The sequence below is a fragment of the Triturus cristatus genome, chromosome 9 (assembly GCF_964204655.1).
Source record: "Triturus cristatus chromosome 9, aTriCri1.1, whole genome shotgun sequence".
Lineage (NCBI taxonomy): Eukaryota > Metazoa > Chordata > Amphibia > Caudata > Salamandridae > Triturus > Triturus cristatus.
Genome location: NC_140592.1, coordinates 307,620,159 through 307,639,197, shown reverse-complemented (window position 1 = coordinate 307,639,197; position 19,039 = coordinate 307,620,159). Strand labels below are relative to the sequence as shown.

Genomic DNA, 19,039 nt, shown 5'->3' with positions numbered 1-19,039 from the left:
ACCGCCAGTCGTACGGCTGCATCCCTCTTTTGCGCCAATTCCAGGCAGCAGTGCTACGTGAACCTGTGGGTGCTCTTCCACGTCGCAGTACATCATATTTCTTCAGTGGGATGATTGCAAACAGAGGCCGAAGTGGATACTGCCCTTGTTGAGTGTGCTTTAGTCCTTGCGGAGTGTGGTTTGCCAGGCTTGTTATGGCAAAACTGAATGGCAGCCAAAATCAATCTTGCAACTGTTGCTTTCGTAACTGCAGTACTTTGGTGAGACTGTGCATAAAAGACAAGCAGTTTTGATCCGTTTTCCGGATTTGTGTAGTGCAATGAAGATAGAATTTAAGCCATTGCTTAACGTCCAAGGTATGGAGAGACCTTTCTGTCACGAATGCCGGATTTGGGGAAAAAGTATGAACTAGGATACGTTCATTGAAATGAAACTGCCATGGGACCTTGGGGATACATTTTGGAGTGGTCCTTAGAAGCACATAATCATCAGTGAAATGAAGGAACGGTTCATGCGTCGTGAAAGAGTGAATCTCGCTTACTCTTCTAGTGGAAGTGACAGCCAAGAGTAAAGCGAACTTCCACACGAGATACTTCAGGTCTGCTTTGTGAATGGGTTTCATTGGAGGCTTCATAAGATGGGAGAGAACCACATTGAGATGCCATTCTGAGGGAGGAGCTTGTATTAGGGGAAAAGCTCAGAACAACCCCTTCATAATTTGTTGGACTATTCTTGTAGAACATGAAGAGAGAGAACATGCAAAAAGTTTTACATAGAAATTGCGGCAAGGTGAACTAACAGAGGCGTGTACCAAACCTCATCTGCCTAGTAACAGGAGGTAAGGCAGGATCTGTTCAGGTGTCGCTTTCAAGGGATGCAAGTTACACTGTGGACACCATGAGCAGAATCTCTTCAACCTTAGGCTGTACGTTTTGTATTTAGATTCAGCTCTTGCTTTAGTCAACATTTACCTATAGTCTTGAGAAATAGCTACATCTCAGGACTCGTTGAATTCAGCAGCCCATGCATGTAATTAGAGAGAGGCTGGCTTCAGATGTAGGATTTGGCCATCGTCCGTCGTTAAGAGCATTTTAATTGTCGGGAGAGAATGGGATTGGACTCTGACAGCAGTAGAAGCTCTGTAAACCAATGCTGTCTGGGCTGTTTGCGGGCTGTAAAAATGAAGTGGCATTACTTCATCTTCATTTGATGAGAATTCTCTGTATGAGGGAAGAGGGAAAAGTGTATGCATAAATCCTGGACCGTCTCATTGAAAAGACTTTCCCTCATGACCCTGGCAGTGGACTGGCATAGAACTGGCATTTGACATTGTTGTCTGTCGAGAAGAGATCCAAAGCTGGCTTGCCCTACTGGAAGATTATTTTGTCCAGTTCCGCCTGATCTTGTTCCCGCTTGTGGCAACTGTCTCTGGTTCTGCTGAGTGTGTCTGCTTAGGTGTTGTTTACGCCAGACACATACCTGGCTTTCAGAGATATCTTGGGGGCTGTAAGCCATTTCCAAAGTTCTTGGGCTTCCTTAGATATAGTGTTAGTGACCTCGTACCCCCTTGCTTGTTAATGTACTACATGCTGTCGTATTGTCCGTACGGACCAGAACGGAGACTTCTGCTTTTCGAGGAAGAAAAGCTTGGAGGGTAAGAGATATCGCCTTTAGTTCCAAGGGACTGATGTGCATTGTCTTTTGAAGTACTGACCACTTTCCTTGTAGCTGTAGGTTCTGTAAGTGGCCACCCCAGCCCTCCCAGAATGCATCAATGGTGATGATAAAGTCGAGTAGTTAAGTCAAGAACGTAAGGCCTTGTGATAGGTGAGCTATTTGAGACCACCACACTAACATTTCCACCATCCTTGGGGTGATGTTTATCTAGTCATCGAATGATCCCTCTGACTGGATCCACTGCACTTGTAGCTCCTCCTGCAGTGCCTGATTTTGATTCACGCCAGCAGAACCAGATTGATTGCGGACAAGATCATGCCCAGTAATGACTTGTACAGCCGCTTAGAAACTGATTTTCTTTTGTAAATCTTTACAGCCAAGTTGGTTAGTCTAAGCTGTCTGTCTTGGGAGAGGAAGGCTTTGTTTTGCTTTCAATCAATCAATATAAACTTTATTCGGATACAAATACATATCCATAAAAGTGCAGACAAACAGCAGCATATTCACCGAAAAATATCAGCAACAAAAGGACAGTTAAAAAGAATCCAGTTGAAATTAAAATTAGTCCTCCAGTAGTACAGTACACAAGATAGAAAGTGCAGAATCCGTTAAAATGACATATATCTTAAAAGTTAAAATATGAAGGTAAAATACAAAGGATTCAGCAGGGGCACATAGAGTTACGAGTACGTACCGCCTCCTTCAAGAAAGAGCAAACCCGAAAGGTTAGCTCATCATTTTTTAAAGTAATGACCTTCCCATATGCAGCCTTATAGTCAGTCTCCAGTGAGGCTTTAAAATACAGAAGTAAAAACCTTTTAGTGAGTATTGAATAGCAGCAGAAAAATAAAAAGTGCAACATCGATTGTTTCTGTTGGCTATTACATGGACATGGCAGTAGATCAAGGTTAGAGGTAAACCCAGCAGGAAAGGAGAGCATAAATTCCATGGTGTCAGTCCTCAGCCGGAAGAGTAGCCCCCTTTCCCAGCTACTAATCGGTTTTAATAAATAGCTAGAAGGTGTACGTGAAACATTCTCAATACACATATACCAAGCGACTGACACTTTCTTGCGCTCTTTATCCAATCTGGCATCCCCATTGTTTTGCTTTGTATCCATATTGCTCTCAGAAATGTTACAGTTTGACTTAGGATAGTCGAGGATTTTGGATAATTCACAGTGAGGCCTAGTCTGCGAAACAGTGAGAGGAAAGCGTTGGCATCTCTGGAAGCTTGCTGTAGTGTTGAGGCTTTTAGCAGCCAGTCGTCTAGGTAGGGAAATACCTAATGACCTTGTTTTCGAAGTGTAGCTTCTACCCTTCTCCCCCCCCCCCCCAACCCCCACTCCCCCAGCTGGATCAGATTCTGTCCACGACCACCTCCTCATTAGTAACTTGTACTTTGCCAGGCTTCAAGGGGGATACACCCTGTTCTCTGGTGTTCCTTTGTGCTGTATCTTAAGAGAGCATAACTGTAGTAACTGACTCCAAGCTTGTTGTAGTATTTCAAGAGTAATTATTGTACAAGTTACATGTTCAGATGTTCAGCCCCACCAGGAGCAGCCAGCATGCTGCTCAGCCCTTCTCCAACTGTAGCGTCTCACTCCCAACATTCCATATTACATCATTCAGAGAGCCTCTCACTGGCAGAGCATGAACCACATTGAAACCAGTATACTACAATAACCGGTACACTACACAGGGTGGACAAGAGAGAATTCCTGTATGTTCAGAAAGATCTGCTATTCTAGTTAACTAGAAAATATGGGAACGTGGCCTTGTTCTGCCTATTTGGTGTACAGGCTGCTAATGTTTTGTACTATCTCGCTCACTGGAGAATACTTTGAAGACCTAGAAACTGTTTGGGTCCTTAACCAGCCCCCCATAGAGCTTTGCCCCAACTTGAGACAACACTCAGATTCAGGTCTGAACTAAACACCTTAAACTCACCTTTTGAATTCGTTGATACACTAGTTGTTTCCAAATAGGTTTTGTTTGTGGACTTTTCGGACTGCTCTTACTGGAAACTCAGCAGAAGAGTCTAATACTAGCTTGCATCCAGACAAACTGAAACTAGAGGATCAAATGTATTACAGCAATGGTATTTCAGTGTATGTTTCTGTCTGGTAACTTTACTCCATTGACCAGCTGTGTTAATAAATATTGTGGTGTTATCTGCTGAGACTTCTGAGAACACCCAACAGCTCACTTGTAGGATAACATTATCTATATACCTTAATGTCCAGCACCTAGTGCTTGATTGCTATAAAGATTTGCGCGGTGGAATCACATCCCCATTAGGTTCTAACACCTTATGATTTCAGTTTATATATTATTTCTAATTGCGGTTTCTCAATTCATTTTTTAAAATACAAATTTTTTCCAAAGTTACAGCTTGAATAGCAATTAAATGTATTGTGCATTATTTGAGTTTTTAAACCCTACCAACTCCTAAAGTAAGCTTTAAGTGCAGCCGCAGCCCTTACAGGTAAGAGCGGTGGGGTTGGGTTGGGTTGGCAAGGGATTCAACAGACGACAACGAGGAAAAAAGTAAATAAATAATTTTTCCTCATCGTCGTCTGTCGAAATCCCCCACCCGGCCCTCCGCTCTTACCTGCACATGCCGCGGCTGTTTAGGTATTCAGTTTTAATACCTTTGGAGATGTAAGTGCCTAAGCACTACCCAGTAATAGCTGACTGCCCTTGGGACATCCCTCAAACCCCCTGCCTTCCCCATTCACAGACGACATAGTTACCCCTTCTGTGCATTCACACTTGGTAGAAGATGATGTTGTGAGTTTCTGTTAGACTCTAATTAAGCTGTGCATGCATAAATCACCCCAATTGGGAGGCATTAACCTGTGAAGGGTGTTATATTTTTGAGTATTGTGCTGACAACTTCCATGTTCCTTTTCTTTTCTGCACGACCTGTAGAATGAACGAAGAACAGATTGCAGCTGTTTGTTTGTCCGTTCTAAAAGCACTGTCTGTACTTCATGCTCAAGGCGTCATTCATCGAGACATCAAGAGTGATTCAATTCTGCTGACACATGATGGCAGGGTAAGTATCAACTTCAAAAGGTTTTCATGCGGTACTCATCCAATGTGAAATTGGGATTAATAACCAAAACAGGTAGAGGGGTTGTGGGAGTGCAAGATAAGTGTCATACAGTTAGTTGGAGGGGGTGATATAGAAAGTATGAATAGAAGTGTGAGGGTCAGCGGTGTGAATGGGAATAATTGTAGCAACTGATGTATGTGAAGTAGAAGTGGTGATTAGAACGGACGGGAAGGTGTGTGACATGATACCATAGAGGTTAAAATGGTGAAAGATGATGTTGGTGCAATAGAAGTCCAGCTGAGAGTGGAGATGGATAATTGTAGATGGCGGAGTTGGGCTAAGTACACTTGATGCATTTAAACATTGCAGGTAGCTCTGGATGGGATGGAAATATCTGGTTTTGATGATGAAATGTCAGTGGTGCAGAGCAGAATGGTGATAAAATTGCTTATGGTGAGGCAGAGCATGTGATGGCACTAAGGGAAAAATGCACTGATATTAGGTGTCTATGAAAATTATCCATTGAGTCGCCTTCAAACATGGCCAAAAAGTGTAGTCTACACTGTGCACTAGAACCCACTTGGTCACCACACGGCTATCCCACCCTAGTCACTTCTCACCTGCGTTCTCCTGCATACTTATTCACCTGACACCTGGCTCCACATCCCTTTTCTTCTCTTAATACCACCATAGTCACTATGGCCCTACCCCCACGTGCACCTAAGTCCTTTCGGCCCTAACCCCACGTGCACCTGGTCCTTTCTTACCTGCCTCCACACCATTTCCCCATCCAGTCACTGCTCACTTGCCCTTCTCCTCAGACGTCACCTCAGCCACTAGCCACCTAACAACTGCCCTCATACTTCCTGCCTGACCTCAGTCAAAGCCACCCACCTCTTCCTCAGTCACTCCCCACCTCCCCCATACACACCACTGCCACTGTACCAGCAGGGCCGCCACTACCTTACCCCACCATGATCACTACTCACCTTAGCTATTTACCCCCTTTCCCACATCTTCTCCCCGTCTCTTCCTACCTGCCTGTCTCTACTTCATCAGCTTTTAGCCTCCCTCAGAGCCTGTCCTAACCTAAACGGCAATCCACCTGTCTCCATATTTATGATCTCTTGATTATGGCTATTGAGATTTGAATGACATAGGCCTTAACTTTCCAGACATTCACTGTACTCAACTAATAAACGTGATAAAATGAGCTGGCAGGAGGGATTTAATTGGTATCACGAGCGTATGAGGTTGCAGAACTGATAAGTGTCAGTGGGAGGAAAAATAGTATTTTGGAAGACATATAACCTTGAAGCCCTTTGATCTATTCGAACATTGATATATTTGCAGCAGCACCCTTCTGTCGGTCTGTCTGCTGCCCAGTGGCACTCCGACACATGCCCATTTATAGCAACTGACACATTGCCCCTTTGGCCTTCACCCCAGGAAGCAAAACCCCCCACTTGTTCACCTCTAATCCTCCCAACTTCAGTTCTTTTGAACCCCAGGCCATCTGTTACTCGGCACCCTTGGTAGCTCCCTTCCTCAGCCAGTTTTTCAACTTTCCATCACAGCACTGTTTGTGCATTTCAGCTTGGTGTTTTGCTAGCAGTTTTCATAACCTACTTCTATTGGTACCCATTTGGCCTGGAGTCCAGTGTTATGGCTTTAGCCTGGAGCATAATCATTCTTGTTACCTAGAACCCCTCTTATAAGTGTTTTGAATATGGCACACACTTTAAGAAGAACACTCTGTAACCTCACCAACAAGAACATCACTGGTAGGCCATCACCGATGACAGTCCTGACACCGTCAACAGGCATGTATTCTTACCCAAGTAAAACCTTCTAAGACCCGGATCACACCGTTCCTGGGAAGTAGTACTAAGGAACAAAGATAGAAATTAAGGAGTATGAAGGACATCTTTACAAAGTGGGATATATTTGCTTAACCTTCTGTCAGTTTTATAGGATGCATGCCTATCATGATGTAAATATACATTTGCAAAGGTAGGGACCATCAGTGAAAATTAAAAAAGTCTAAGGAGCTGTGCAGGAGTAGAGGAAGTGAACGCCATCCTTTCCTATTCTTCCCTAATGATAAAAAGTGGGCTTGTTGGACCAGAAAGTTGGCAGGCAACAATAGGAATGTACTCACTTGTAATGAGGTCACCCATTGGGAGTCTGACTCCCATGCATGTTAATCTGCTAATGTTCAACTTAAAAAATTAAACGTTTGAGTGAAAAACAAAAAGACAAAAACAGATTGACTTGGAACCATGTGCCACAACAGTGCCTTCAGCATAGACTTTGAATTGGTACTTAAGTTGAGAGTTTTGAGCCAATACTAAAAAGTAGATACAGACTTTAAGATGAAAAGCAGCTCCAACAGGAATTCTTTGACCTCCTGTTGAAAGAGCAACTGGGGTGAAAATTGCTGAGTATTCTTCACTGGCAGGTATGCTAAAAAAAAAAGAAAAACAATGTGTTTTGGTGCTGAAAAAAATTTAAACATTTACCGAAGAGAATTGCTTTATATTTTAAGAAAACAATAAGGTGTTATTGCAGCCCTAAAATTATTTGTCAAAAGTAGCCTTGTGAAGTGTTTAGCTCCACAAAAGTCTTAACATCAACAACTTTAATAAAAGTACCACAGTCAGTTGACTGTGACCTTCAAGAAGGAGATGGACATAATACGTGAGATAGAACACACACCTTCAGAAGAATAGCCTGATTACGCAAATTAAAATGAGCATGAGTAAGAGGAGCATTAAGAACAGGTCTGACTAGGTTAGGCTGGGGGAGGCATCATTAGTTAGCATAAAATATAGTGTGCCCCATATATATGGAATTTAATTCTATGATGATGAGTGCGATGATTGTAGCTTCGTTCAGATTACTGCATTAATGTGCTGAAGTGGAGAATCCTTCTTTTTCTTCTTCTATCGCCCAATGGAGCAACAGTTTATGGACAATTTTACTATTGCAGCTGCTGTCAGACTAGTGATGCTAAGAGCAAAAATTCAGTTAACACCACAGGACCCAACTTGTATACGAATCCTTGCAAAACTGGGCTCAATAGTTGTTTCCAGAGTGAGGAAGAGTTCTGTTGATCTAAGTGTAGCCATGGGATCTCCGCCTGATAAGTAGTGCAAAAATGTAAACACACTGCAATTTCAGCAGCTCTGGGCAGGTATGGACATGAGCAGTGGCAGGATATTGAAGAAATGCGAAAATACTTTCTGACCTTCCATAGTAGAAGTGGGGAAACCCCATTGAAGTGCACAAAACTCCGTGGAAACATCCATAGATTCTGCTGGTGCAGCAAGCAGTTTACCACGGGCTTTGTATTAAAATTACATAATTGTTACAGAGACCGGAGTAGAGAAGTGCACCCAAGTTATTAATACGCCTTTTGGTTGAAATCGCCTTCGGAGTCCAGGGTAGATCATGCTTTAGAATGTCTCAAAAGGATTTAAAAACAGGGAGGTTCGTGGAGACATTGCAGAGCACCCATCATTTTTTACAGAGCAAACCTCGTTTTCAATGCCAACCCAGCAAAAACTTCGTACTCTAGATACCCACCTCCACTAGCTGATATGCATACAAGATCATAAGAGTTCTTGGAATCCGTGAACAACAGTAGTCCTTGTGAGGAGGGGAAAGTGGTAGAGGCCTAATCTTTGACATGGTTAAACATCTAAACTAATGTACCTACTCCATAACTTCAGTTGCCCTGCGACCCAGCACCTCAGTGAAGGAAGGAGATTGAAGTTATTCCGTTGCTTGTAAATGAGCATAACTTCACACAAGTGGTTGTTGTAGACTGGCCGACAGGGTGCTGCATAGATTTTGAATGTAACAAAAACCGGTGCTGTCCATTAAATCAAGCCAAAGTCTGGTACATTTGTAGATACACTTAGAAATAGCTTACGGTGATATCAATAATAATAAAGTATTGAAGAGTTTAAAAATGATCATCCCAAAAGAATGAATTGATTAAATAAGCACAGTGTCTACCACCTGTACCTAAAAATGTTTTAATGAATATGTGATGAAGATTGTTAGATAAATAAAGCCAGGGTGCCCTAGGGTTCAACTGATCACATGGTGATAACTCATGAAGCGGAAATTTGTATACATAAATGCAATAATCAGATAAATTGAAATAAACAGAAAAAGTTTTTAGTACATAATCCTGGCTTTTTCAAACATAGTTAATTAGCGAATTAATCGATTGTGTCAAGTGTTTCAACTTCCTAAACGATAATTTAGGTCCTCTTTTCATAGATACTCTGTACTGCAGATTTCTCCCTTTGCGAATACCCGCAGGTGCAAGACTGAATCTGTAGATTTTTCCGAGCAGTTCCCTGGTATGCCAGCAGGTGGCCCCATGCGGCTGCAGTTTAGATCCCTCCTGGATGTAATGTTGGGCAACATATAAACTTCACCCCTGCGTGTTGAGGTCTGTTCCTTTCCAATGCAGATTTGGAGCTAGCTCCCTCCTTAGTTTTTCTTTCAATGACAGTTATTGTGCCAAATTTTTCACAGTGTGCAAGAGAAAAAGCCAGAGGCTGTAATGTCATGGAATGCGAGAGTCGCTGATCCGCCCATATAAAAGATGGAACACATAGCATTCGCAGCCTTAGCCAGAGCAGTCTTGGTACTGAGACCCTTTCTGGACCCTGTCTGGGCCAGGTGAAAAAGATTATAAGGTTTTGCAGCGTGAATCCTTTTCTGGATTCACATACTGTGCATCATTCTGCCATCTAGTGGTTGGGTCTGGAATGGTGTCTTCATTTTTTGGGGGTGTCGTGGACCACCATTTGGTGCCAGGTACGTCCCCTGAGTGATGTCAGACGGCGCCTTATGGTTGTTGTGTGTGGTAGCCATCTTCAGATTCTTTTTTGTGCCGTTGGGTCTGGAAGCAAGACGGGACGCTCAGACGTTCAGGAAAAATTCCGGAAAGAAGATAAAAGTCGAGATTTCGAGTGGAAAACCGACATCACAAACAGAGAGCAAAGCTTAACTCCGAGAATGACAGCCCCAATACTAAAGACATCAAGGGACGACAAATGGCGAGGTAGGGGCCATGGAAAATACTGCTTTCAAATTCTGTATCGGGCGTCGAAATTCTAGAGGGAGACTCCGAAAAAACCCACGCCTACAAAAAGATGGCAAAGGACACAGAGAGGATGACAGATATGGTAAGACACCATACACATCCGTCGGAACCAAAGGGCACGATAATCTGGCACAGCCAAAGGCAGCCCTGACGCCGAAGAAAAAGGCGAACGAAGGCCAGCCTCGATCCAAGGAACCCTGCCTAGGGACACCGACGAGGGAAAATCGCACAAGGCGCGGAAAACAAGGGTCGAAAACGAAACCCTGAAGGGAACAGCAACGCCGTTGAAACCAGAGGCAAGCAAGAGCAAGAAAAGAAAATCTCCGGTCTCCGACGTCGAGAGATCACTCAAAGTTGAGAAGAAAAGAAAACGTCTCTAAGCCGAAATGGCAACGCTCCTCCAGAAAAAGGAGTTTGACGCCTACCTCAAGGAATTCCTAAAATCCCTGTCACCGAAGCATACAATGTAGACGCCGAAGGGGCGGAAGATGCCGAAGGGGAAGAAGAGGAGATTCTCGAGTCACCTCCAACCCCCCGAACCACTCGATGAAGATCTTGAGGAAGACATCGAGGCACCAGAAGAGGAGGAAGCCTCTGAAAATTTCCAGGACAGATGGAATGACCTAGACACTTAAAGCCCAGAGGAGGAGACATGTTGCTATCCCTCAAAAGCATCCCCACCAGATGACATAGCTTTCTACAACGGCCTAGTAAAAAGAGCAGCTGACTCTTTCGGAGTTTCCATCGAAGAGGAAAAGGGAGACACATGCTTCCTTTTAGAAACACTAGCCCCAGCCAACAAGGGGATACAATACCTACCAATGCTACCAAGCATCCTGGACCAAGGCAAAGAAGCCTTTTAGGAGTCCTCCCCAAGCAAGGGGGTAATACCAAGAGTTGAAAAGAATTAAAAACCCTCTTCCAAGGACCCTAAGTATATCCAGGGAAACGCAGTGCCTGACTCAATCATTGTTACCACGGCCTGGAGAAGAGCAAATGCCCTCTCTAACAGTGGACCACCCCCAGAGAAAGAAAGCAAATGTATGGATATGGTAGGCAGAACATGGAAAAGTAAGCACCGTCGCAGTGGTGCATCGCAAACTCTAATGTCCTGCTGAACAGATACGGACACCAGCAATGGGATGACATTGAGCTCCCCGAAGAGGAAAAGAAAAGGGCTAAATCTGATGTCCAAGAAGGCAAAAACATCACTAACACATGCCTTAAATCAGCACTCGATGCAGCGGCCATGCCAGCAGATAGATGTGCACAGGCACCACTCGAAGAAGGCATGCCTGGCTTAGATTATCAGGTTTTAAGCAGGAGGTTCAAACCTACATCATTAATAGATCATTTACAGGGGAGGCACTTTTTGGAAAAGAATTGGATGAATCCTCCAGCAGATTAAAAAAGATAACAAAACTGCAAGAGCTATGGGAGCCCTACACCAAAGAGGTACCTTCAAAAGAGGAGGGTTTAACGGAAGAAAACCCACAGGAAGAGGAGCCTTTGTTTAAAGACCGCAAATGTCACATCAACAACAGGGCCAAGGAAATAGTCAACAAACAAAGCAATGCACGTACTCACCTGTGCTTAATTTCTAATTTGAATAAAATGAAGGGGATGAACTGTTCCGTTGTTGGCCGTCATTTGCTGTAATGCTGCCCATGAAGAAGGGTTTTTACCCGAAACGCGTCGGCAGTGGTGGAGGAGCTGAGGAGGTGTTTGTGAGAGCTGCCTTTGCTTCAAACAGCATGTACCCCTCTGTGTGTGCTGGTCCAATCGAGGGGCAACTTTTTTCTCTAATATTAGTGGCCTGCCCGGCCACGGACTAGCACTGCCGCGTGATCCAAGCGGGTCCGTTGCGGTACATTGTAGCCGCTAGTACGGAGCAGCGGGTGCTGGAACGATATGCAAGGGTGATTTCACGAACTACTGTTTCCTTGGGATGACAACGTTTGGTTAATGCAGTTGACGGTACACAGCCCACTTGGGAAGTATATTTTGGAACTACTGGTCCCATGATGCAATGCACGTACTCACCCGTGCTTAATTTCTAATTTGAATAAAATGAAGGGGATGAACTGTTGTTCCGTTGTTGGCCGTCATTTGCTGTAATGCTGCCCATGAAGAAGGGTTTTTACCCGAAACGCGTCGGCAGTGGTGGAGGAGCTGAGGAGGTGTTTGTGAGAGCTGCCTTTGCTTCAAACAGCGTGTACCCCTCTGTGTGTGCTGGTCCAATCGAGGGGCAACTTTTTTCTCTAATATATATATATATATATATATATATATATATATATATCAACAAATTTGTAAAGACTAGGGTGATTTGAAAGAGCTACAATTCATTAATTTAGGTCTGTCTCTGGAAAACCTATCCTGCAAGTAAAAAGTCCTTCTCAGAACTATTGGAGTGACTTGCAGTTGTCCATCAGGATCTTTCCTATCTCCTGTTCCATATGGCTCCGCTTCTGACTATCAGCAGCATTCAGAATATAGGTTACCGTATGCAAGCACATCTACAGCTTCTAAAGGAACTACGTAGGCATTGTGATGTAAAACACTGCTTTACCATGTTCAGCAATGGATGTGTAAAACTTCTTGTTTTGAATTGAGAGGTGGTGGAAGCAGAGATGTTTGCAACAAAGTTGGGAATTTAGGTAGATCTGGCGTGCTTAGATTGTTCTGTATCCTTATTTTATCCTCTAATGTCCATTTGTTTTTTTTCGGTAGGTAAAGCTCTCAGATTTTGGATTCTGTGCACAGGTGAATAAGGAAGTTCCAAGGAGGAAGTCTCTTGTGGGAACACCGTACTGGATGGCACCTGAGCTTATCTCAAGATTACCTTATGGACCAGAGGTAAGTTGGCTCTGGTCACATCCAAGGCACGGACGGAGGGTAATTGTCAGGGATTCTTTGCCCCTTTCATGACTGTTATGAACCTGTTTTTCCACGCCTGCTTTCAAGGTTTTCAAATTGGCACATTTCTCCTCGTAGGTGGATATTTGGTCTCTTGGTGTGATGGTGATAGAAATGGTGGATGGAGAGCCCCCCTACTTTAATGAACCCCCATTGAAGGCAATGAAAATGATCCGGGACAATATGCCCCCAAAACTGAAAAACCTGCACAAGGTAAGATGCAAATTTGTTACAAGTATATTAACGTAGTGCTGGCTTTGCAAAAGTAACCTTGTTTAACTTTCGAAAGGCCCAGTGCAGGGATACTAGATGATGAATGATTAAAGTGCTTTGTAGACCCACAAATGGATGCTTTTGTGGCTTGAGCATTGTAAACCTGCCTCACTCACAAAATACCAATGGTACTTCAATAACACAACAGGCACGTGTGTAAACTGCATGTTCACCCTACTGGATCTTTTACCTGCATTGTCCAATATCTGTTTTTTGATGTTACCCTACTCTGTTTCATTGTCAAAGATGAAAAGCGGAGTGGATTTGTGAGGACTCAAAAATTTGACCACGAGGTTAAACTCAGATCTCTGCAGTGGATTCGTTCTACCACTGAGCCGCTAGTCCTGACTTTGTATTATTTCTAACCCTTGGGAACCTGGCTGCAGTTTGTTGCATTGAAGTACAATGATCTTTAAGCTAATAATAACCAAAGTACCAGTATATAGACAAGTAAGAACAAATGATCCTTTGGATATGCAAAGAGCCCATAACGAAAAGCTCAACTCACATTCGAGTTGTACCTTTGAATAAATACAATAATACAGCTCATGCAATAGACTCCCCCCAAAAACAATTTTGTTTATATTATGGCACCCAAAAATTATCACAAATACTCTTTTTATTTAAAAAGCCTTTTTACATATTACAGTATTTCATCAACATCATCACACATACTATATGTCACCAGTTCATTTTTTTTTTTTTTTTAAACACAACACATATGGTACAATAAAATAACAAAACATTACATGACGTGAAAAGAGAGAAGAGTTAGACAATATACTTTGACATTCATAAAACATATCCAATGGAACAATTTAATAACTAGGCCTGGATGCACTGTTTCTTTTAGTATCTACAGATCCAATTACTTCCATGGATTATGTAAGCGATCCATTGACGCGTTTCAATGGGTTTTATTAATATTCCATCTTTTTCAAGGCAAGAAATGTTTGCAAGTCTCTCTGTAAAACATTGTAGTATAGCCCCTGTTATAAATCCTTCTTTTTTAGGAAGAAAACTTCTGGGTACGTTTAATTGCTCCACCGCCTAGAAGTTCTTTTAATATAGACTTCTGTTTATACATGCATTGTATTTGGATGTTCTGATTAATACGATCAGTATAGCCTTAGTGTTCTGCCACAGGACTTAATGGCCGATACGTCACTGCTCCCTCCTAATATGTAGTTACTTTCGTGGTTATGATAACCTCCGTTTTGTATTGGAATGTTCGCTTCGCATAGACGCTACCGTCGTCTTTTATTTGGGAAAGCGAGGGGCCATAAATCCTGTGTCTCCTATGTCTAATGCGCTCAAGGACGCAGAGTGTCGGGCCGTAATGATTCTCCTTTCGGCAGCAGGTAGACATACAGGTATTCATTACCTGCTCCGTGCTAGCTATGCACCCATCTAATTACTTAAGGACCTGCTTTGTATTTGCATATTTGTTTTAATGCAAGCGTGTCACCTTTTTATCTAGACTGAAGGTTTTTAACTTCTCTGTGATATTGCACTATGGGCACTTAAAAATCACCTTTAGTAGCCCCAGAAAACAGTCACATATCAGATCAGGCTACTTAGCATGGGACCCTTGTCTACAGGGCACTTCGATACAGGGCCCTTCGATACTCACAAACTATATCATTTTTTCATTGTCTGTTTCCTATATATAGAGAGAGGAAATTTACTTCCCGGGACTCATGCAGCTGGTGTATTCTGCATGTTTGGGTCCAAGGACGAGAACTGCTTTACTAAGTTTTAAACTGCCATGGAATTTATCAGTCTACAGCCGCATGGCATAAGAGGGTACAACCGACCTTGTACCAATTTTTATGTCTGCGTTCTGCTACCTACTTGGCACTGTTTGATGGAAGAAGCCAAACCAATCTTTTCTCTTGTTTGATGCTCTTAGTACCGGGTTGTAGTGCAGTAGTTAAGGTGTGCTCCAAGTCCTTCAGAGTCCTTACACGTCTTTGGCTAATCACAAAAAGCACAATATTAGCAATGTGAACAGGTCCAGTCACGAGTCTCTTGAACAAGCTTATCAGTAGGGTCTTCCAAACCAATCTTTAGCCTGTTTCCTCTTCTTGCCAATCAATGAAAATGCCTTTGGAGAATAGAGCAAACATAGATTTTTATACACCTCTTCAGTACTTTGCATCCACTCAAGTACTAAAGTCTCCCTGTACATGCTTTCAGCAGTTTATGTGCCTTTATCATTTTCCTTTGTACAGGAGTCGAGCAAATAAGTCATTGACTAAGGATTTGCTGAAGAATAGTGTTTAATTTTAGATTAGTATACTGTATAATAAGTAAACATGATTGTAATCATGGTTTAAAGGGCTGAAACACAGAAATGCTTATTCCTAGTTATCTCAAATTAGTACTAGAGCCGCTGGCCTTAAACATTAAATAAAAAAGTTATTCACAACATGCACCCTCAAGTTCCACAACTAAAATTAATTTCATGCAGCCTGGCCCTGCTTAGATATTACATGTTAATGTCATCCAAAGCCAATTAATAACTCCTGCCAATAAGGACACCCTTGTCAGATTAAAATCCATAATCTTTACAACAGCACCAGTAAATCTAATGTCCTCTTTTTTCAGTGCTTCTGATGTTGCTCTCTACCTGGATATACATTTATCGTCAACGAAAATGGTTTTAAAAGCTTTTCCTTGACACACATCAAGATGTGGTGGATACACAGAATGTGAGCTAAGGACTGTTGTTTATAGCCTTAAAACCAAAATTACTTCTTTACTTTCAAATGTTCCAAAATCCTTTCATTTCTGCCAACGAGATGGAGAGTAGAGCTTTGAGGTCACTTCTGCATGTGAAGCAGCTGACCTTAAAAAATCTTTTACTGCATGAGATAGCCTCTGAAGTCCATTTTATAAAATCAAAATTTAGGAGTCTTCTTAAAGATACGTTCTCCGGCATTGGATCCTTTTTATTATAGATTAACATTCTTGAATCATTCCCTGTCCGAGTTGTGAGTTCCAGGGTAACTTTACAACAGCAATACAGAGCTCTACCTGCCTGAAAGACCTTAAGAGGACAAAGTTAGTAGAACATCTACCACTTTGAGAAAGACACTAACGTCAGCCAATGAGATGGGTGCACCCATATCTTAAACCCCACCCCGAGGCAATCTCATCTCTGATTTCTACCGCACATCGTGTGGGAAGAGAGTCCTAGAGCTTTACTGTCACTTGATGCAGATTAGTCATCATTTTACACCAAAAAACTAATTTTTTTTTAATACTTCATTAGGTTGTGTGTTTAGAGTTTTTCCACTACTCTCTCTGGATTAGGGAAAAATAACTAGATTGGACATGGAAAAATCATCTAAATTGAGCCTTATTAAACTCCTGTGGGAAAATGTGCCCACAAAGTGTGTTTATTACCTCTCCTTAGATCATATGGCACAGTACTGCAAGATTTGTAGGACATCTTCAGCAACAACTCTCAATGGCCATGAAGGAAGGCTCTTGAGATGGCTATAAAAGCAAAAGTCTGCTGAGAACCACTCATTAGGGGGTGAATTTGGATCAAGTTCTCAATTATCTCAGTTATTCAGTAAGAAAATAGAATCAAAGAAACATTCAGAGACCACTGAGTTGTGAAAATCTAAAAATCCTTCAAAAATGAGTTTGCCTCGTCCTCTTATGAGCCACAAGAAATACGACATAAAAAGGCTCAGAAAAATCTGTTCGGTCTTTTGTTAGGTCATCTTCTTCTGACTAAGTGAGAAGGAAATGAAGGTAACCTCTAACTAGGGCTCTGACCCCATCTTCTCAAGTAAAAAAGGTGAAACTGGCTTCATATTCGATAATGTTGACACCCTCATTGACAACTCTTCGACTGTGACGCGTCTGTCTGCAGGAAAGAGAGACATAGCAAAGCAGCAATCTACATCTAGTCCATTGACCACTGCATCTTTGTGTACGAGCCCATTGACCGCTTCACCACTACAATCATACTTATGACCATTATCAAATTTTCTGTGAGGCCTATAGAGAAGGATGTATGCTGAGAGTACCTTAAAGACCTTATTAAGCACCTCTTCCTTATTATTGCTCATAAATATAGAATTCTCTGCCGATAATGCTCAACAGCCTGTCCATGAACCTCCAATTCCATCGTAACATGTTTCGGGATCACCACTAGTATCAGCACACAGCCAGGAAGCTCCCAACCCCACCTGAGACGGAGCCACCGCCACCTGGGACTCCACGTTAGCCAGTAGAAAATGTTGCTCATCTGCCACTGGGACCCAAAAACATAGATACATCTGACGAAAACAAGTACACAGCAATAGAGAAAAGAGAAAGACAAAAGAGTGCTGGATGCCATTCAATTTGGGCACATTCTGGAACAACCAGAAACTTTTAGACTAGATGGGACAAGTGGAATGACTATCCTCCCAACATCAGAACTACCTACGCTACCTCTGGTAGTTTCTCTGCTGGATAACATCACAAGGTTTTACACCCTGATAGAAGGGGCTTTTAAAAGATGTGATCTCCCTGTAACTACCAGATAGCACTACTGGTTCCTTTATGACTTTAATGATCTGAAGAGAAAATATTTAAAAACAATACTAATCATAGATAAACTTTAGCGATTCAGACCCTGGATACGGTTGCAGCTCTGGTGCCTGGATTGGATAAAAATTATAAATTACCAGACAACACCGTGGCATACTTGGTGGCTACCTCAAGGCAGAGGCAGACACGTGTCTTAATGTAGGCTGCTCAAAGTTCAAGGAATCCTGGAACATTGTGTACCACACCACCTGATGGAGAGTGACATGGAATGGATGCCTTTGGCAAAAGGGTTTCATCTATGACAGCAGTGTCAATTAGAGCAGCCAGTGTTATAGCAATTCTAGGTAGATAAGGTCACCAGATGTGGTTGAACATTGGTCTTATCTGGTCCTCTTACTGGAAGATGAGAAACAAGAAGTAAAGACAATACTTCATAAGGAAGGAGCAGCTGAGACGCTCATTGATTCTGGGATGGACGCAACAAGTCTGGGCTTCCAACAGCTAGCTGAAGCTTCTGTTTTATGAACGCAGGACGTTCAATAGTGATCTATTTTAGACTTGAGGTACAAAATAGAAATCTAGAAATGCCTTCTGACTGAGTATCATTATTTAGGTAGCATGTAGATGAAGTCCTCCAAAGCATTGAAGTAGACACCCAATACAACTAGAGTGCTCAGAGCTTCAGTCCTTTCAGGGAGCTAAAGGAAGATCTCAACCGTACAGTGGAACCCAATAGCCCTACAGGTATCCTCTATATGAGTCACAATCGTACCTTGAATACACTCCTGTTGGAAGCAAGGATTTTAAGCATGCTACCGAAGGGAGCCGTAGTGCCAATTCTTAAGGTACTACAGAATGCAGGTGGTTTCTCCAGATTCTGTCATAAAAGAAGAAAGCAGTAAATAAATGGATCTGCACTCCCAAGAATACAGTCTTTCAGCACGGTGGGTTTACAAGCGCTACAGCTGCTTCTTAAAAACAAATATACGGCATCTCCAAATCTCAAAGATGTGTATTTCCATTTACCCATACACCTCTTACATCAAAACGTTCTCAGATTTAAAGAAGCTGGTTTCCATTATCAATTTGAGGTACTCTCATTTGGACTCAAATCCACTCAGAATGTTAAGAAAGTTAATGGCACTAGTCCCAGCCCATCTACAATTTCTTGGACACTAAGTATGTCTGTACCTCGGCATCTGAATGATCAAAGATTCATCTATTGAATCAACAAAACAACTAATTTCTATGGAAAAATTATACAAATACGACATTCCAGCTCTGGTCCTTTTTTAAGATTCTGAAAAAGAGTTTAATCAGGCCAGGTGGGGCTTCCTCACAGTGGTCCTGGCCAAAATTCAATTGGGCCCTAAGATGACTGTGGAGTTTGGCAGCCTACACCTCTCCGACAACTGTGATTCAGATTAA

At 42.4% G+C, this 19,039-nt stretch overlaps 1 protein-coding gene across 3 annotated transcripts in view; it reads left to right on the top strand.

Moving 5' to 3' along the window:
- The window catches only part of PAK4 (p21 (RAC1) activated kinase 4), a 238,343-nt gene that overhangs the window by 200,746 nt on the left and 18,558 nt on the right, over window positions 1-19,039 (top strand). For all 3 annotated transcript variants that reach the window (XM_085624978.1, XM_085624979.1, XM_085624977.1), the window contains exons 6-8: window positions 4,611-4,737; window positions 12,599-12,724; window positions 12,863-12,997. In XM_085624978.1, the coding sequence (XP_085481104.1) occupies window positions 4,611-4,737; window positions 12,599-12,724; window positions 12,863-12,997 (388 nt within the window). The remainder of the gene's footprint in view (window positions 1-4,610; window positions 4,738-12,598; window positions 12,725-12,862; window positions 12,998-19,039) is intronic.